The 20,838-nt window shown below is 39.4% G+C and overlaps 1 protein-coding gene across 6 annotated transcripts in view; it reads left to right on the top strand.

The window, feature by feature from the left end:
• LOC106060553 (uncharacterized) overlaps positions 1-20,838 on the top strand; it is a 100,703-nt gene that overhangs the window by 43,883 nt on the left and 35,982 nt on the right. For 5 of the 6 annotated variants that reach the window (XM_056032210.1, XM_056032212.1, XM_056032214.1 and 2 more), the window contains one exon: positions 9,058-11,330. In XM_056032210.1, coding sequence (XP_055888185.1) covers positions 9,093-11,330 — 2,238 coding nt within the window. In that variant the 5' untranslated portion in view covers positions 9,058-9,092. Of the gene's footprint in view, positions 1-68; positions 170-9,057; positions 11,331-20,838 lie in introns of those variants that run through there. The other variant, XM_056032215.1, reaches the window with a different exon arrangement.

Here is a 20,838-nt window from a genome sequence, read left to right as displayed (position 1 = left end):
TGCCAGTTCACCAGGTATACTGAACAGATTTTTTTTTACATACAGAAGTTATTAGAAACTCTAATTAGGAAGACTCATTGTTGACAAACTGCTACAGTCGTCAGTTCGAGGTCTGTGAAGAAAACTTGAAGAAATAAAACTACAAAGATAATCGATGTATTGTTTTAAGGTAATTGATGGATCTGGAAGTGCACATATCTGGAGAGATCAAAAGTATACCTGTAGTTCTGTGTACATGAGTCTATTGGACAGTGTGTGTGTGTATACCTGTGGTTCTGTGTACATGAGTCTATTGGATAGTGTGTGTGTGTATACCTGTGGCTCTGTGTACATGAGTCTATTGGATAGTGTGTGTTTGTATACCTGTGGTTCTGTGTACATGAGTCTATTGGATAGTGTGCGTGTGTATACCTGTGGTTCTGTGTACATGAGTCTATTGGATAGTGTGCGTGTTTAAACCTGTGGTTCTGTGTACATGAGTCTATTGGCTAGTGTGCCTGAAAAGTGGGAAAGAAAAAATATTAGGCATGGTTGTGTGTGTGTGTGAAAACTGTGAGGAGGGGGTTGTTGAGTGGTAGATTGATATTTGCTTTATTTTTTTTTTTTTTGTTTTAACATCTACATCTGAAATAAATTATGTTCGAATTGAATTGTTTTCTCTCTTCTCTGAATTTTTCTCCTTCTCATTCTCTCTCTCTCTCTCTTACAAACACTAACACGCACACATAGACACATTAAGGCATGCACACCCTCTCTCTCTCTCTCTCTCCCACCATTTTGTTCATTCTTTTTTTTTCTCTCGGGGCGTTGACATTATTATGGAAAGCTACTTGGTCTCTCAAACTACATAATAAGCTTCTATGATACTTCTGTTCAGATCTGACTATCTGCTGGATTCTCTGTTGTCTTCTCTTATCTTGTATCTAAACAGTCTGAATGAGTTGGTCTATCGTGGCCTCGGGCAAGACAAACATTAAAGGGAGGTAACAGTCTGTATCTATGTACTACATCTAAGCTTGAACCAGACTTGAAATACATTCACAGTGTAAGCCTATGTCGGTAAAGACAACAAGCAGTGTTCGTCCAGTCAGGTTGTATAGCATATTGACAAAATAGACCAATTTCTTCGTCCAGTCAGGTTGTATAGCATATTGACAAAATAGGCCAATTTCTTCGTCCAGTCAGGTTGTATAGCATATTGACAAAATAGACCAATTTCTTCGTCCAGTCAGGTTGTATAGCATATTGACAAAATAGACCAATTTCTTCGTCCAGTCAGGTTGTATAGCATATTGACAAAATAGACCAATTTCTTCGTCCAGTCAGGTTGTATAGCATATTGACAAAATAGACCAATTTCTTCGTCCAGTCAGGTTGTATAGCATATTGACAAAATAGACCAATTTCTTCGTCCAGTCAGGTTGTATAGCATATTGACAAAATAGACCAATTTCTTCGTCCAGTCAGGTTGTATAGCATATTGACAAAATAGACCAATTTCTTCGTCCAGTCAGGTTGTATAGCATATTGACAAAATAGACCAATTTCTTCGTCCAGTCAGGTTGTATAGCATATTGACAAAATAGACCAATTTCTTCGTCCAGTCAGGTTGCATAGCATGTTGACAAAATAGACCAATTTCTTCGTCCAATTTCTAGAACAGTAGTTTTTGGAGATGTTCCTATGGAGGCCTATATAGCAAGCTTTCTGGTTGGTGTATCTGGTGTACAGAAGAAAGAAATGTTGATAAGTGAAGTCTCACCATATAATGATTTTGTTCGCTCACTTTTCAGCACTGTAGTATGACATGTCTAAGCTCTTTTTTCTTGGAGCACAAAGTCATTTTGTATTTTTTAGTTGGCAGCAGTAGTAATCTTTCAATATGGCGTCCTTACAATTGTCTATTTATTTCAAAATCTCCTTTAATCGTTCTCTTTTCATTTACTTACGTTTTTCTTTAGTTTCCATTCTATTGCCACCTAATTTCTTCAGATCGCTTTCTCTTCTTTGTATCTATTATTACTGTATTTTATGACATAAAAATGTATTTAGTTCAACAGCTCTCTCAACCTACCTCTTATGCTTTAATTAAGGTTTTCTTACATTGCCTGCGCGTTTCTTCACATCAATCTCCTGAAATGTATAGACAAAAATTGTCATTTGGGGTGTCATTCAACATGGAAAACGCCAATCCTACACACGTTAAAAAAAAAACGACTTTACGCACCCGTAATTGTGGAATCTGGTGAAAGAAGCTTCTCGCGCCTCAAACGAATGAAGAATTACTCAAATGATGGAAACCGGACCTTAAACTTACAAATTTAAGCAAAGAGGAGATTACTAGGAAAAAAATGTATCGTAAAAATACCCACTATTCTAGAAATAGAATCCAATTTTATGAGCCATTTTCATCTAAGGCGGATAGCTATAAATAGCTAGCTATTTGGTGTCTCCGGTGTACAGCAATGGGGAGTGTTGATAAGCTAGTTCATTTAGAAGGTATAGGATAAATTGTGTACTTTTTTGCACTATAAAATCACATTTTTCAGCTCTTCGTTTGTAGGACAAACTCAATTTTGTCATGTAGTTGGCAACGGTAATTTTCTAATTTAGCGTCTTCGATATTACTTAGAATTAAAAATTTTATAGTGAAAATCTCCGAAAGCGAGCCAGAAACCCTTTCGAAATGTTTGTAAATGCTGAAATGTGAAAAAAAGTGGTACTAAAGACTCCGGTAACAAACTGCTTTAAACAGGAGGATGAAACAAAAACCTGACATATCCATGAACAAGTTGGTTTTTGTTTTGTTTTTTTTTTTAGAAAAGTTCAACAAAATATTTACATTTCGTTATGTCAAACTAAACAGAACTAGCTATGTGATTGTAGGCAGGAGGGGGGGGGGTTGTCGGTTCTCTATTCATTTGTTCATGCAATATATAGATTTAGATCTATTGGAGTAGCTGCCCCTTGAATGTCTCTATAACTAGAAAGGACCACCCCTGGAGTTCATAGCACACAGAGAAATGCCCAACCAAATATCAGTATTGTCAGAACTGTCTATAAATAAATTCACTTTTTTCCCCTATTAACTTTAATCTATTAATTAGAAATGAATTCACTATATTATCCTCATATCCACGAGTCCCAATTCCGGCCAACCAGACCATGCCACAGTTTGAGCGAACAGAATCATTTGTCATGTCTAAGAATAAAATGTGACGTTTCTCGTCAGTGTGTTATTAGTGAAAGGCCTAATGATTGTGTGGGTCGGTGTGCTGGGATCTATTGCTCGTGTGCTCTGCAAACACAGCTGAGACTGCTCCTGGTACTAATTAGTTGACATCTCAAAATGAAGTGGCAGGGGGGTTGGATTTGAAAATGAAAGAGGAGGGGCTTAGACTGTAAACTGCACAATTTGTTATCTTCCTATGTCAGTCTACATTGCAACAACAACAACAACAACAACACCTCTGATTTATGTTTTCTACACTGAAGCGTAATAGTAGCGTAAAAGTTTGTTGTTTTTTTCATGTAATCAGGAGTGTAAACTTTCGGGCCTCCCCCCTCGCGTTTCTGATTGACTCCTCTGGTAACTGCAAATTTGATCAGGTTTGTTAGGTGGTGGGTGTTGCATTAGTATCCAGGTGAACGCACACGCTCGTACACAGACTCTCTCTGGCACGCGCTTTGTTAATCTTCTGAAAGTGTGTTGTGCCGGCACGAGGGACTTAGATTTTGTCTCTGTTTACATTCACTCAAAGATCATGTGGGACGTGTTCCTGGTGGCGTTTCTCTTAGGGCGCTAGTCTTACCTCTATTATCTCCCTCTTTCACTTGTACTCGAAGTCTTTTTCCTCTTTCTTTTTTCCGTGTGTCCCTCTCTCTTTTGTGTGTCCGTTTTTATTTACATGCGTTCTCTCTATTTCTACCCGTATTTCTCACTCTCTCTCTCTCTGTTTGTACATGTGTCCTCTCTCTTTTTCTTGTGTCCCTTTTCTCTTTATACACGTATCTCTCCCTCTCTCTCTCTCTCTCTCTTTATACCTGTGTGCTCCCTTCTCTCTTTTTTTCTCTCCTTCTTCTTTTCTTTGCCAATACTTTTAAGTACTTACAAATTAACCAGCAAAGAACATTTGTTGACCCATACAATTCCGACTGTAAGTTATCAGTCGAAGAGTGACTAGCCTGCACTTTGGAGGAAAAGAATCTCAGGCAATTGAAGTGCATTGATTGATTCTTTGTCAGACAACTTGTACACTTCTCTTCAAACATGAACATTTCAGTTTTTAAGCCCTGCAGTGGGATGTGGTGACAAGCAGGGAAAAACAGATTTGTGACGACCATACGTGTCAATACGAGCCAGTCTGGTGCTATGTCACAACAACAAATAAACCATTGAGCTATGCGGCAATGGGCAAAAAGAAATAGGTCAGGATGTTATTTCTCTGGAACAGTTAGAAAATAATTATTTTTAATTTCACTCTTGATAACTAACTAACTAAATCTAACTAAATATTTAGGATGTCACTTCTTGTAGGAGGACAAAGCCTAGCAAAAGAAGGACAAAAAAAAAAAAAAGGAAATGTAAACTTCAAGAATAATTGATGACAAAACTTAAAATGTAACATACATAGCAGCTTACAACTGTTACTGGAAGAGAAACTGAAAAATGTCCGGCGAAACATAAGCAGGCTGTAACGACCCACGGACCTGGAAACAATAAGTCCGAGCTTCTTGGTTCGATTCCTAGTTGAGCCGATGTCTCATCCTATGTTGTTCCCTTTCTACTCTCAAGAACCCAGTTCTATGGTTCATGTCAGGTTTATTTATCGTTAGCTTTAGTACTACAGCTCCACTTAGGGCTTACAATGTCTGAGATGAAATATTTCAATCCATTCAAAGCTGTACATCTACGAACAATATTAAGTAATCCTATTTCCCAGACGAAGCGACTTTCGCAGTAGTCAACCAAGCGTGTCAAGTCAATGTTCTGGTGAATTTGGTCTACACATCATCTTTATTCAGATAGTACCTACTGGACAACATGTTCATCTACTTTGTCCACTTGTCAATGGACAACCTGTTCATCCATTTTGTCCATTTGTCAATGGAAAACCTGTTCATCCATTTTGTCCACTTGTCAATGGACAACCTGTTCATCCATTTTGTCCACTTGTCAATGGACAACCTGTTCATCCATTTTGTCCACTTGTCAATGGACAACCTGTTCATCCATTTTGTCCACTTGTCAATGGACAACCTGTTCATCCATTTTGTCCACAGTGCGATGACAGACAATTATACTTTTTAATTAATGGAGTATGTCCCGTAATGCAAATGATTTAGTAAATCTGTTATGAAGAATACCGTGTCATAAAACTGGGTCATCTGCCTGTTATGAACAAATGAGTGTTTTTAACAAAATTATGATGGATGGAATGTATTGCTGTATGGACTTCAAGGAAACAAACAGGAAAACATGCAAAATAGAAACAAAATACTTCTAAAACAAATCGTACATAAGGGAAAGAACTATAAATTTATATTGCTATCTATCAATGCTGTAAGATTTATTTCCTTTAATCAATATCAAACTAAATTAATTAACTACCATTAATTAATTAATTAATTAATAGGGGATTTTGTGCTTGATTTTTATTTTGTTAGGGACAATGAATAATGTTGCAAAGTTTCACCATGATCCGAGAATGAGAATTTCGAGAAATAACGTGTACAAAAGTTTTACCCGACAGACGGACAGAAAGACAGACAGACAGAGTGAGTTGATATAAGCTTTCTAAAAATGGACCTTTTTGCACTTTAAGACAAAGCACATGACCTTAAACAGGAAAAAAATGCCCTTTTGCCGGACGTCTGCTAACCTATAAATAAGTCAACTGTTGGGCGGGTATTAATCCTAAGTAGGTTACTGGTACTGAAATCTACTAAATCTTCAGAAACCTCAATGTGCAGGAGGCAGATCAAGACAGTCTTTGCTAACAAGCAGATGAAAATTGAGATATTTCCCTTTCCGTGACCGTCAAGCCTGATGTGATGTTAGGTTCCATTTTAAATGATGGTTACTTCAGTCACTTTAGTCCAAAACTCCAGTTTCTAGATCTTGTAGGCCTCATACTTTAGTCCAGAGATCCAGTCTCTAAATCTTGTAAGCCTAGTACTTTAGTCTAGAACTCCAGCTTCCAAATCATATGAAGTACTTTAAAGACCTGTGTCTCAACGAGTATTCATAAAACTGAACATCGCACTTTAAGCTCAGCTACTGAATCAGTTTGTGTTGATTTAGATCTAACTTTAAAAAAATAAAGTATTACTACCTTAATGTATTTTTGCGTGTGCCTCGAACACAACTGTCAGCAACATTCTCATCTCAACTTTTGTTTGTATCTAAGGAGAAAAATTACAATCAGCTCAAGGTGGATTGCTTGAACTTCAGGAGTCCACTTGATGAGCAAAGAAACAAAACCCTTCATACCTTACTCAGAAGAGTGAGAAAGAGTGAGAGAGAGAGTTTTGACACTAACAAATGGTGTTGAAGAAAAATTAGCTCTGCAATCTCATCCAGAAATCTCTTTCTCATAACTTCTTTTCCTAATCCTTCTCTTCCTTCTTTACTGTAATTTGTTTTGTTTTTTTTTGTTTCGCTCATTCTTCTACTTTTGGCAGTTCATGTTTTTTGTTTGCCTTCCATATTGAAAACTTTCCCTTTAACAAGTGTACCATCTCTTTGCTTCCCTTTTCACTTTCATCCCCAGCATCGAGTAGGACCGAGATGTTAGAGGTCCCATTTTTGTCCCTCTCCCATTTTGTCACAGATATATACACTCGCTCATGAATTAAAAGATGACACACTGAGATTCAGCTCTATCTATTAAGTTAGTAAATAGGGACAGGTCTTTTATTTAGACTATTCTTTAAATCCCACACCAGAGTTATTCTATGACCAGGTCAAGAAACATCTAAGGATGCAATGCTTCAACAATGAAGACCTCTTCCTCTCGTCTTTGGGACATACATAACCTAATTCTTCTATTTTATTTCGGGTTTTTTTTAGTGTGTGCTTCTATATGTCTGTATATGTTACTTTGTTTTTTGTATATGATATATTATATGAAAGGTCTATGTTTCTAAGTGTTTTAATATGTTTATATTAGTTTTTTTGTGTTTGTATATTTTCTAGATGTGTTTTATAAATGTTACATGAACATGTTTTTTTTTTTGTTGTGTGTTGATATCCAGGTTGATGAAGAGTGTTGATCAGAGATCAACTCTTTCCCTCCACTAATTTGCAGAAATGTCCAGCACAATTCTATTTCGAGAGTCATTGAGTTCCCTCTTCTCCCCTAACTTTCTTTCAACTCTTGACATTGTACGCCCACGCAGTGCCTCTGGAAAAGAAAACCAATGTTCTAAAAAGTATGTGGCCTACAGTTAGGACGTCTAATTAAGTTAACGAGAAATGACAACCTTAAGGCATTAAGCCAACTAGACGTCATCCCTGTAGGACTATTCACTTTACCAACAAGTTTCACTCTTAAATCATTTTTATTTTATAGACCGGCTAGAAAAGTGGATCGTCAATGTGTATAAAATAATACGCGTTGGCACAGAAATTTGGATTTAATTTAATCAGACAAAGTCTTATTCATTGGGCTTCGAATTTGAAGAACAAGATGCTTAGAAGAAATAAACATTTAACTAAGCGCTGGCGTGTCCAGGAATAGGGCTATCTACTACTTCACCAGGTCGTTTTGAACCCTACCTTCAACAACCAGGGGGCGAGAGATTCTTAGAATTACGGTGTGGGTATGGGTAGGAAGTAGAATAGCCTTAGTCCACTGTTGAACTGCATCAGGGCATATTGGCTGACTGGTAAAGTGTTTGTGGTCTTGAGTTCGAATCTCGGTGTAAACAGGTATTTTCAAAAGTTTCGGATCCGCCCTTGTAATAGGGGTGCAAAAGATATTACACTTTTTGTTCAATATAAGTGTTGCTCAAGGGCTTGTCATTTGACTTCTAAGTCATAGATTTACAGTTGAATTTCCATTTTTTCGTGAAGTTGTAAGATTGAAGAGACTTTATAAATTAAACTTACATAGTTATGTTTTTAGTACATATGAAATTAGCTACCATTTTAACTCTTTAAAAGCCTAGAAATGGCTGTAGTGCTCTCTCATCCACTTTTGATTTAACACTATCTTTTCTAAATCAAAATCAGTTGGGTTTTTTTTTTCTGATTTTTGCATCCAATATGCTGTCAAGTTAACTAGAACTATATATTTTGACAATTTAGTGTCTAAAATTAATTTCATACTAAACGCAAGGCAAAACTCAAATTCCAATTGAGCCTAAATGTAATCAATGTTCACATTACTTCTACTCAATTCCATGTTTTCGTCTCCGAAAGTATTTCACGTAACTTTACAGACCCAGCCACTACATCTGATGCAGACGACGCCATTGTTCGATGGGTGTCTGATCATGAGCTAACTTTATTGCTACTTCTTTTAATAAACAGCTTTTTGCTGCTGAGCTGTAGGCAGTACTTTAATGCTACAACAAAGTCAAAGCCAAACTTAACGCTCTGAATACTAAACCTCCAAGCCAAGTATAGAAAAATATAGTATTTAAAAAAAAATCAACCACTCGACCTAAAAAATATCCACTATTTCAGTAGTAAAGCAGCTAGAATGAGAGCCAATGGAAGAGTGCACATGGATAATGCAATTTTTAACTCCCTTGGCTATTTTAATCCTGACAACTCTCCAAAGTTTTATTTCAAAGGTAACAAAAATTCTGCTGGTGCATTAAGTTGGCATTTATGTTGCATTTAGCGTTGCATGCTTCATTCATTTGCTAATCATGGATTCAACTTTTTTTTAAAGAAAAATCTCAAATACTGTAGGCACTGTATTTTCAACAGCTTCAAAAAGCCATGACTACATGAAATGTTTCTAACTATTTCTTTTAACTGGAAGTAATTTCAATTAGTAAATAAGCTACTCTTCCGCTCATTATTTTTTATTATTTTTATTACAGTTATGTGTAGAAAGCGGTAATGGGCCTTCCACTCGATGGACTCCGCTCACGGCCGGGCGGGCCGGCAGCCTAATTCTAGTGCTCAAAACAGACGCAACCCTGACCTTGACCATAGTTCTGCCAAGGACGGAAAATCCAAAACTGGCGCCCCTATCGGAGGCTCTTCGACGCCAACCAAGAGCCCCACCGCGCAGCTCAGCCTGTTTCCATCGGACGCCGGCCCTGGACTTGGAGATGTCGTTTCTAAACTTAAGCAGCAGCAACAGAAGACCGGTAGCACCACTCATCTCAAGCAGCCTCAGCAAAGAGCAGGTAGTGCTAGTCCGAAGCCTCAGAGATCCAACGATACTGCAGACAAATCCAAAGGCGACGTTGCGAAACGCACAAAGCATTCGCAGTCTAAAGAAACTGCTAACACATCCAAAAGCTCTAAAACTACAAAAGAGGCTGTCACAGCAAAGTCTAAAAATGACAAAAAGTCTAGTTCTTCCTCCAAAGACAAACTCGCCCCAGATAAGCTACCAAAAGATACGCTTACGGTTGAAAGTGCCAGGGTACACACTCCTAAACATAAGAGACGGGCTAAGAGCGCCACAAGGTCTAAAGCAGCTGATGCCAATGATCTCCTTGTTCCATTGGTCGACAATGAACAGCCGGGACAGGAGAATCGGGGACCAGTTCCTGTCATACGTTTATCTCGCGAGGACAGCCACAAACAGTCACAGGCCCTGGCACAGGCTAAAGAATCCTCTCCGAAATTTAAAAGGAGGCTCTCGGCAATCTCGCAGGCCAAAATTGCCTTTGAGAAGATAGCCATGGCTGTGACCGAGGCAGAAGCGGTCACTATCACTGAGAAATCTTCATCCTCGGAGGTTAAGGGCGGGAAGGATAGGAAAGCGCGTTCTAAATCGGCCCCAAGAGAGATACAGACAGAACGCGCCAAGAAAAAGACAGAGTCCGAGCAAAATAAACAGAAAAAAATTGACAATGATAAAGATATTCAATATTCTAAAGAAGAAAAAATAAGCTCTACATCTATGCATCAGCAAAAACAATCACATACTAAATCCGAAGACAGGGACAGCTCTGGCCGATTACAGGGCGAGCTTTCCATAGAAGGCATCAGTTCATCGCCCACTAGAATGTCGGTGACAGTTGAGCATAAACCTTCAACGAACCCGCTCAAACTGCTTCAGTCTATAACTCGCCCTTCCAGTCTTAACACGTCTTTAGTTCAACATTCTAGCACGCCTTCTCGGCCCAGGAAAAAATTTTCCCGCGGTCACATCGACCAGGACCCACTGGACGTCGACTATGAAGTTCTAGACGACAGGGTGGCGAGCATAGAGCCTAGGAGCTCACTCGCTGGACTAGACTCTAGAAAATCCGTCCCGTACTTGGACAGCAACAGATCAGCAGAGGAGCCCTTGTTGCCCAAGAACCACAAGGACAGCTTGCCGAAACATAACAGAAGTGCACGAGAATCCGACTACATTCATATGGACTCTAAAACCCAATCAACGCCTTATACACAAACCTTTCCAAGAACCAAGCAGCAAGAAACAAGCTCAATGTTTCCCATATCAAACATGTACGGTCCTGTCACAGCGGATCATGGCCGTCCTAAGAAGTTTAGCTCTTCAGTTTCCACTGACCGTTTGCGGAACTATTCGTCCAACCAGTTAAGTACTCCTGATTCTGCTTACTCCCCTTTGTTTAAAGTGCCCAGTTCGTCTTCATTCACGTCATCCGACGCTCGATCGGAGGTCTGCCTTGACCTCCCGGATATAGCTGATCCTCACGTGAGTGACCTTCACCTTCGAGAGGTAGAGAGAGACCTTAAAATCAAGCTGGGCTTTCCTAACGCGCCTTACAGGCGAATCGTCCACAACACCGACTGGAGCATCTTCTGGGCCGTCAGTAGCGCCATAGTGTTCGTTCTTCTTTCTTTTCTTCTCATGTGGCCTCTCATTGTAGTCATCCTGGTCGTCCTCCCCTGCGTGGTTTTGTGTAAGAGGATGTGCAGTATGCTGTGCTGCTGTGGTCAGAGAATCTGGGGGCGGTGCTGCGTATGTGTCTGCCACACTCACCTGACCAGCTCGGAGCTAATGTGGTTGGGCAGAGGAACCGGTGCCGGTCACTCGGTGGCCCAAAGTCTTCTAGTATTACAAAAAGGGTTGGACACGGATAGGATAAGAAATCTAATCGATTCCAGGCTACTGTCTGTAGAGAATAGGCACGGACATAAACTGTATCCTAGATTTACTCAGAAGGTGAGTATTCGATTAGATATTGTACATGTAATTTCATTTATGTTGGCTACTTGTGTGTATCGAGACTTACCGACTTTTTATTTGGTGAATTTATTTAATAGTATCGATAATGACTACCTTGGTTACTAAATGTAAGTAAATAAGGTATTTTTATACAAACTATAATAATTTAGAAGAATGGGGTTTGATGAACTTATATATAGTTATATATATATATATATATATATATATATATATAGTTGATTAAAAGATTGCAAACTTTCTCGAATGATAAGCTGATTCTATGATATTTCAAATGAGTTAGAAAGAAACTTGAACTATCCACATATTTCTCATAACATCAGATAGCATTCTCAGAGCGCTCTTGTGAAAGGGGAACTTTACTTCACAAAGCACTTTGGTTCTCTTTTATGGATCTGTGTGTGTGTGTGTGTGGGGGGGTAGCTGGGAGAAGGTTTCCTTGCTGCCTTTAGACGCTCAGCAAACACAACTGGAGTTAGAACTCAAGTCTCCTTGATAGACGGGCAAGCAGTTTATGCCATTCAGCTTTAAATTCCACAATGATATCCTAAATCTAAACACGACACACAAAAGTACCGGTAAAAATGTGTGCATTGTTCATAAGTCCTAACATTCTTCTCTACTCCTATTTGTCCCTAATACCTTTACGCAAAAGCAAATGCAGATATTTTCTATCTACAGTCAATTGTATTAAATTACCTCCCCTTTGATCGAACAAATAATAGTTTTAGCAAGACAGAACTGGGAACGCTAAAACATCACAGGTTGTTTTTTTTTCATTAATCTAGTTTCCCTAGAGAAGGGATTCTCAACCTGTGGGTCGCGACCCCCCTTCGGGGTCGATTGGCGATTTGCCAGGGGTTGCCTAAAATGATCGAAAATATGGATTGTTATTATCTATTCTTCTATTCTGCATGTGTGTGTGTGGGAGGGGTCGCAACAGAGTGGGGAGTTGTAAAAAGGGGTCGCCGAGCATAAAAGGTTGAGAACCGCTGCCCTAGAGAATAAAAACAAATTTTTTACGATTCTGATATCTCTCTGATTCTTCCAAGTGAATTATTTTAGCGTATGTATTATCATCATTTCAACAAAAGGTCGTAACTATACATGTATTTTTCAGTGCCAGATTTTAGTAAGTGGATGCCGCCGGGCCGCAGACGCCCACACACCCATTTAAATGCCCTTGATAAAATATTAACAAATATAAAAGCATGCAATATTTTGGAAGAAATGAAATAAAGTACTTATTTTTCTTTAAATCAATTTACAAATTATATTTTGAATGTGGAGGCTCCCGTAAAACGTGCGAACCCTCAAATCCGCCTCTGGTGTTCTCAGTTTTATATTATCTACAGTTAATCCTGATAGTTGCGATGACGCTTTTGACCTTTCTATATACTGTTTTACATCATAAAATAGTACGCGGGCAAAAAAACAACAACAAAAAGACACTTTCTTTAAAAAGGAAACAAAAGACTATCGGAATACACATCATGGGCCAATATATCCCCTATATAAAATCGCTTAATATAATTCAACATTATCCACGTTGTTTGACTACACGTCTAATGTCTGTGCATACATTTTGGACATTTGTTCGAACTAAACATCTAAAATAACTAGATAACTATTTACTAAGACAACTCTACGTTCCTGTGACGATGTGTTTGAGTGCCAGATGACAACGATGTCTTCTGATGCTGATTGTCAATATGTGTTTCTTGATGTTGGTCAGACAATGAGTTAGTGATGTTCAATTTCCTATAGATTTCTCCTTTTGAACACTCAATGCCAAATGTGAACTATACATTCAAAACTGAGATTTTACACAATAAATACAAAAGCTTTTATTGTGGAACTAGGAATCTTTTTAATACTATACAGAGTTTATAAATGTACACTACAATGTACACTACAATGTACACTACAATTTAATTGAAACACATTTACTGCCGTCGTTCAAGTTCCCAAACTACCACACACCAGATCTAGTGATTAGAGCCAAGGAAAACATTTCCATATCGGTGACGTAGAGACACCAGATCTAGTGATTAGAGCCAAGGAAAACATTTCCATATCGGTGACGTCCAGACACCAGATCTAGTGATTAGAGCCAAAGAAAACATTTCCATATCGGTGACGTCCAGACACCAGATCTAGTGATTAGAGCCAAAGAAAACATTTCCATATCGGTGACGTAGAGACACCAGATCTAGTGATTAGAGCCAAGGAAAACATTTCCATATCGGTGACGTAGAGACACCAGATCTAGTGATTAGAGCCAAGGAAAACATTTCCATATCGGTGACGTAGAGACACCAGATCTAGTGATTAGAGTCAAGGAAAACATTTCCATATCGGTGACGTAGAGACACCAGATCTAGTGATTAGAGCCAAGGAAAACATTTCCATATCGGTGACGTAGAGACACCAGATCTGGTGATTAGAGCCAAGGAAAACATTTCCATATCGGTGACGTAGAGACACCAGATCTAGTGATTAGAGCCAAGGAAAACATTTCCATATCGGTGACGTCCAGACACCAGATCTAGTGATTAGAGCCAAAGAAAACATTTCCATATCGGTGACGTAGAGACACCAGATCTAGTGATTAGAGCCAAGGAAAACATTTCCATATCGGTGACGTAGAGACACCAGATCTAGTGATTAGAGCCAAGGAAAACATTTCCATATCGGTGACGTAGAGACACCAGATCTAGTGATTAGAGTCAAGGAAAACATTTCCATATCGGTGACGTAGAGACACCAGATCTAGTGATTAGAGCCAAGGAAAACATTTCCATATCGGTGACGTAGAGACACCAGATCTGGTGATTAGAGCCAAGGAAAACATTTCCATATCGGTGACGTCCAGACACCAGATCTAGTGATTAGAGCCAAGGAAAACATTTCCATATTGGTGACGTAGAGACACCAGATCTAGTGATTAGAGCCAAGGAAAACATTTCCATATCGGTGACGTAGAGACACCAGATCTAGTGATTAGAGCCAAGGAAAACATTTCCATATCGGTGACGTAGAGACACCAGATCTAGTGATTAGAGCCAAGGAAAACATTTCCATATCGGTGACGTCCAGACACCAGATCTAGTGATTAGAGCCAAGGAAAACATTTCCATATTGGTGACGTAGAGACACCAGATCTAGTGATTAGAGCCAAGGAAAACATTTCCATATCGGTGACGTCCAGACACCAGATCTAGTGATTAGAGCCAAGGAAAACATTTCCATATCGGTGACGTAGAGACACCAGATCTAGTGATTAGAGCCAAGGAAAACATTTCCATATCGGTGACGTCCAGACACCAGATCTAGTGATTAGAGCCAAAGAAAACATTTAGTAGACCTGAAACATTTATCAATTATTGTATTTCATCGTTTCATCACCAACATATTGTTACAAATGACCAGTGACAGGAAGAGGTTAACGTGTGACCCCGACGAGATAACACAGCAGCGGCAGTTCCCTGGAATGTACATGTATAAACAGAGACAGGATGTGACGTGTCCTTACATGTTATTCCAAAAGGTACTAGCAATGTCCAGTGACAGATAGAGGTCACAACTTGTGACCCCGGCAAGATGACACTGCAGCCGATGTTTTCTGGAATCTACGTGTATAAACAAAGACAGGATGTGACGTTTCCTCACGTGTTATTTCAGAGGATACTAGCCGTGTTTGTGCAACTTTGGACAAGCGATTAGGGACTCTATATAAGCCAGAGAGTTAATGTTAAAGTCAGTCGTATGGAGTCGTGAGTGAGCCGTTACAGTCGATACAGACTATGTAAGACGTGTGCGGCTCTGTGGAAGAGAAATGTGTACGACTCGATGCAAGTTAACTAGGGTAGAGTTAACTGGAGTGGACTACTGTCGTTAAAGTCTATACAGCGAACTACAGTGGACTTGAGCCGTTACAGTCGATACAGTCGATGTAAGACGTGTGCGGCTCTGATTCAGTAGACTTGAGTGCGACTTGGTTCAGCTTTAGGAGACCTGGAGCGACACTGGGAAGTGTGTCGTTGGTCTGTTCTGTGGAATACGGCTCGATGCAAGTTGAGAAGAGATGAATTGCAACGAAGTGAAGAGATGAATTGCAACAAAGTATAGCTAACTATAAACTGACAGATATTGTACAGTCTTCTACGCTACATGTTACAGTAATAAATTGTTAGAGTTAATAGTCATTAAAGTTATATGAAACTGAAAGTTTAGTCGTCAAGTTCTTTGCTGTGTTTTTATTTGTGTGCCAACTAATACATCTAGCCAGAAGATTCAGAAATACGTAACAATTGGTGTCAGAAGTGGGATCTTTCTGACTAGAATGTATTCCACCAAACTTCTTAATGAACTTGACATGAAAGAACTTAGACAAGAGCTTCGAGAAAGAGGTCTACAGCTTAACGGAAATAAGGAAACGCTAACAGCACGTCTCAGACAAGCCCTGTTGGAGGAAGATGAGAATCCAGACACTTGCCAATTTGAAATCAAACCTAACACGATGGAGCTCCTGAGAACTTTGCAATACAAAATGAACTCGGTGAAAGAGAGCATTAAGGAGATAGAATCAAAAATCAACACCAGATTTTCTTCATTTAACCAGTTGACCAAAGCCATGAATGAAAATGAACAAATAGCTACCACGCCCAACAAGACAGAAGAACAAATAAAAGATCAAACGAGAATCATTATTAATGAGCTGCTGAACACCCAGCAGTATCAGATTGAGTCGACTGATGAAAGAGCTTCACCATTGATGAACATCGAACAATTGTCCAACCAAGGATGTGGCGATACAGACAATTACGATAGGCATGTTGGTGATGGTTGTGCTGTCTGTGACTGTGATAGCAAACCAAATGAATGTGGCCCACAAGAAATGAAAAGAGACGATAGCTGTTATTGTTTCAACGAGAAGCTGAATGAGACAGTTGAAGAAACAAGAGAAGAGACCTATAGTTCAACCGAAGATTTTGCTAGAGATATACCCTATATGAGTACCTCAACCAGCCAAACAGATCAAGACAACGTTGGGTCTGCGTCCAAGCCTGTTGCTGTGGGCCTTAAAGACTTATGTCTTCTATCTGCCAGTGTCTACGAGAGGAACTCGAAGCTTGATTACTGCACTCATGCGTTTGACAAGAACTGTACGTACGTAGCTATGCAAGAAGACTGTGAATGCCAAGAAATACACCAACAAGCTCTAGACTTAACAGAAGCTTGTACAGCTATCAAGGTAGGCGTGAGAAGCCCTGGTGATAGTCAAGGAAGTACAATAGAAACTGATGCTGAAGTTGATGGACCTTTGCACGTTGAATGTTATCAACCTGCCCCACAGTCGAGTCATCCAGACTCGGATGAAGGTGCTGACGTGTTTGACAACTTGCCTTCAAGTGGACTTGCAGCTTATTCGCAAAGCATCCATCGAAGAATAATGCTGAAGCAACTTGTTAGATCAACAGTCTTGATGACTACAGCCATGAAATGCAATATCTTCCTATGTGCTAAGTGGCTGCCATCAGCATTGATCGACAAGAAAGCAAGACAACGACAACGACATCAACGCAACCAAAGAAATATCAAATGGAGGAGGCGGAGAAAGCGACACATGCAGAGTACAACGTGGATGGCCCCAACAAGATCAAGATACAAAAACACCCCTTCTCCCACTGATAGACCCCCACCTGCATTTATGAAACTCCATAGCCCATCTTATTAGAAAACAAGTCCACCACTTCTCCCACTGATAGACCCCCACCTGCACTGATGAAACTCCACAGCCCATGTTTTTAGAAAGATTCTGTCCGGAACCATCAGACCAAAGAAGAAAGCCTTACTATCAGTTGAAAGTGTGAAGCCACTAAAGAATAATTTAAGAACATTCCTCATGAGAATAGCTTGATGAAGTATAACAAAGGTTTTAGAAGAACGCTAATTAAGTCAGAAGCAAGAAGGACAGAAAAGAAGTAGTTTAAAGATGTCAGAACTGTAGTGAGTAACCATCTGTGACAGAACTGTACAAGAAGATCAACCCAACAGACATCGTACAAACCCAAAGTCAGTTGCTGTTGTAAGAAGAACATGTGAATATTGCTGTACTGTGATGAACCTGTGTATCTCTGAAGAAGCTCTGTAAAAAGATGCTGGAGAATGTAAAACTCAGCCAGTGAAGCACGAACTCGTTAGAATGCTGATGAATTTTCTCGACAAGAGTGCCCAATGTCGTCATCTGAAGGTCGATGTTTCCATACCAAGATTGATGAAAACATTTGTGAGGAACTGCTGAAAAATGAGGATTTGGCTCCCATTCTTCTATGGAAAGAAGATGGACAACTGCCAGATTGAAAGAACATCTCTGAGAAGGGGGCAACCACCAAAGCTTCCTTCTTGAAAACGTCGATCGGTTTCTTCAGTATCGTGGTGAAATGGAATCTGTTCGGGACGAACAGATCTAAGATGGGGGCAGTGTTACAAATGACCAGTGACAGGAAGAGGTTAACGTGTGACCCCGACGAGATAACACAGCAGCGGCAGTTCCCTGGAATGTACATGTATAAACAGAGACAGGATGTGACGTGTCCTTACATGTTATTCCAAAAGGTACTAGCAATGTCCAGTGACAGATAGAGGTCACAACTTGTGACCCCGGCAAGATGACACTGCAGCCGATGTTTTCTGGAATCTACGTGTATAAACAAAGACAGGATGTGACGTTTCCTCACGTGTTATTTCAGAGGATACTAGCCGTGTTTGTGCAACTTTGGACAAGCGATTAGGGACTCTATATAAGCCAGAGAGTTAATGTTAAAGTCAGTCGTATGGAGTCGTGAGTGAGCCGTTACAGTCGATACAGACTATGTAAGACGTGTGCGGCTCTGTGGAAGAGAAATGTGTACGACTCGATGCAAGTTAACTAGGGTAGAGTTAACTGGAGTGGACTACTGTCGTTAAAGTCTATACAGCGAACTACAGTGGACTTGAGCCGTTACAGTCGATACAGTCGATGTAAGACGTGTGCGGCTCTGATTCAGTAGACTTGAGTGCGACTTGGTTCAGCTTTAGGAGACCTGGAGCGACACTGGGAAGTGTGTCGTTGGTCTGTTCTGTGGAATACGGCTCGATGCAAGTTGAGAAGAGATGAATTGCAACGAAGTGAAGAGATGAATTGCAACAAAGTATAGCTAACTATAAACTGACAGATATTGTACAGTCTTCTACGCTACATGTTACAGTAATAAATTGTTAGAGTTAATAGTCATTAAAGTTATATGAAACTGAAAGTTTAGTCGTCAAGTTCTTTGCTGTGTTTTTATTTGTGTGCCAACTAATACATCTAGCCAGAAGATTCAGAAATACGTAACAATATTTTAAAAGCCTAAACATCTAAGATTAGTGGCTAAAATAGATATGAAGAAAGCTAGTACTGTCTGAAGAAAGCTAGTGTTCCCTGAAGAAAGCTAGTACTGTCTGAAGAAAGCTAGTACTCTGAACAAAGCTAGTACTGTCTGAAGAAAGCTGGTGTTCCCTGAAGAAAGCTAGTACTGTCTGAAGAAAGCTAGTACTTTCTAAAGAAAGCTAGTACTGTCTAAACAAAGCTAGTACTGTCTAAAGAAAGCTAGTACTGTCTAAAGAAAGCTAGTACTGTCTAAAGAAAGCTAGTACTGTCTAAAGAAAGCTAGTACTGTCTAAAGAAAGCTAGTACTGTCTAAAGAAAGCTAGTACTGTCTAAAGAAAGCTAGTACTGTCTAAAGAAAGCTAGTACTGTCTAAACAAAGCTAGTACTGTCTAAAGAAAGCTAGTACTGTCTAAAGAAAGCTAGTACTGTCTAAAGAAAGCTAGTACTGTCTAAAGAAAGCTAGTACTGTCTAAAGAAAGCTAGTACTGTCTAAACAAAGCTAGTACTCCCTAAACAAAGCTAGTACTGTCTAAAGAAAGCTAGTACTGTCTAAAGAAAGCTAGTACTGTCTAAAGAAAGCTAGTACTGTCTAAAGAAAGCTAGTACTGTCTAAAGAAAGCTAGTACTCCCTGAAGAAAGCTAGTACTGTCTAAAGAAAGCTAGTACTGTCTAAAGAAAGCTAGTACTGTCTAAAGAAAGCTAGTACTGTCTAAAGAAAGCTAGTACTGTCTTGCTTCTGATTTGAACTAATAACTATGATCGTTTTGAAAAAGTGATTGCGAAAACAAACATTTTGTCTGTGATGCAAATGTACAGGAAGTAAGTCTAGTTGATACACACTTCATTTTTTTTTTGGTTCTATTGTTCAACTATTTAGAAACAGAACAAAATTGAATCATTTCATATCAAGTTCTAGGTTTTAATTACTTGAGACTTGAGATTATCAGTGGAGAATCTGAATAGGAAATGTAAATGTGCTATATAACTCCTCTCTCTCTCTTTCTCTCTCTCTCTCTCTCTCACCCACACACATTAACTCATTCCTCGCCTCTACATCCTTCACCAATCGATAAAGGATGCAGCAGGTTCTTGTGTAGTTTGGGATTGCATTATGGAACAAAGTAACACAAATAGTCAATAAATAAATTAGAAAAAATTCATTAGTTATTAATAATAAAAGTATTTAAAATATTCAAAGACAGACACAAATGAAATATTCACTCACACAAATAAAATATTTGATTTCAAAAGAAACCATTTGACAGAGTAGAAATCTTAAGTCGATCTGAGAAAGTGGATGAAAAAGACCCCACCCCCACCTTTTTCATTATAACCCAGTAATGAGCTTAAAACGGAAGTCTTGATCTAAACCTTACACTCGTTATACAGTCACCCTCTACACTGCCAGTGCCTGCGGTAATGTAAACATTAATGATTTTTCAATTTAGAATATTCAATCTAGTTTTTGTAAAAATTAAAGGGGTGGGGGGCGTGTTGGCTGCGTGGTAAAGCGCTAGGCTTCCGAACCGAACCTGGCTCGAATCTCGGTTAAGACTGCGATTTTAAATTTCAGGATTTTTTAGTACGCCCCTGAATCCATCCAAATGACATTTTGAAAGTAAAGGCGATGGTCGTTGTGCTGGCCACATGATACTCTTAGGCCGATAGGACTGATTGCTCCAATTGGGACCCGCACCTGGCATGGGCCTCGCTATTTACATTTAGCATATCACTATCAGTCATGGCTCTTGTCACAGACTTTTAAAGTTGTAGGACTTAAAGGGTTAACATATTTAGTGTAGGTCTATCGTTCCATTGACGAAACTTTATTTAACCCACAGGCGTTGGAATTGCTTCCTATACATGTTGTATAACAAAGGTTGGTATAATGATCTAATCAATTGTAATAGTTGTTATTGAAAAAAAGAAGAGGGGCCTCGCATTGGACCCCGCAAATCGTAAAGCCGGCCCTGATACCCTGATTACCTGTCGGCCAAAGAAACGGATGATCGTTACGTCCTCTACCATAGATCGAAAGGTCTGAAAGGTCTGTAATTTTTAGTCAGAAGT

Source organism: Biomphalaria glabrata, chromosome 6, assembly GCF_947242115.1.
Source record: "Biomphalaria glabrata chromosome 6, xgBioGlab47.1, whole genome shotgun sequence".
NCBI lineage: Eukaryota > Metazoa > Mollusca > Gastropoda > Planorbidae > Biomphalaria > Biomphalaria glabrata.
The sequence above is the reverse complement of the archived record's forward strand: the minus strand, read 5'-3'. Positions and strand labels throughout refer to the sequence as shown.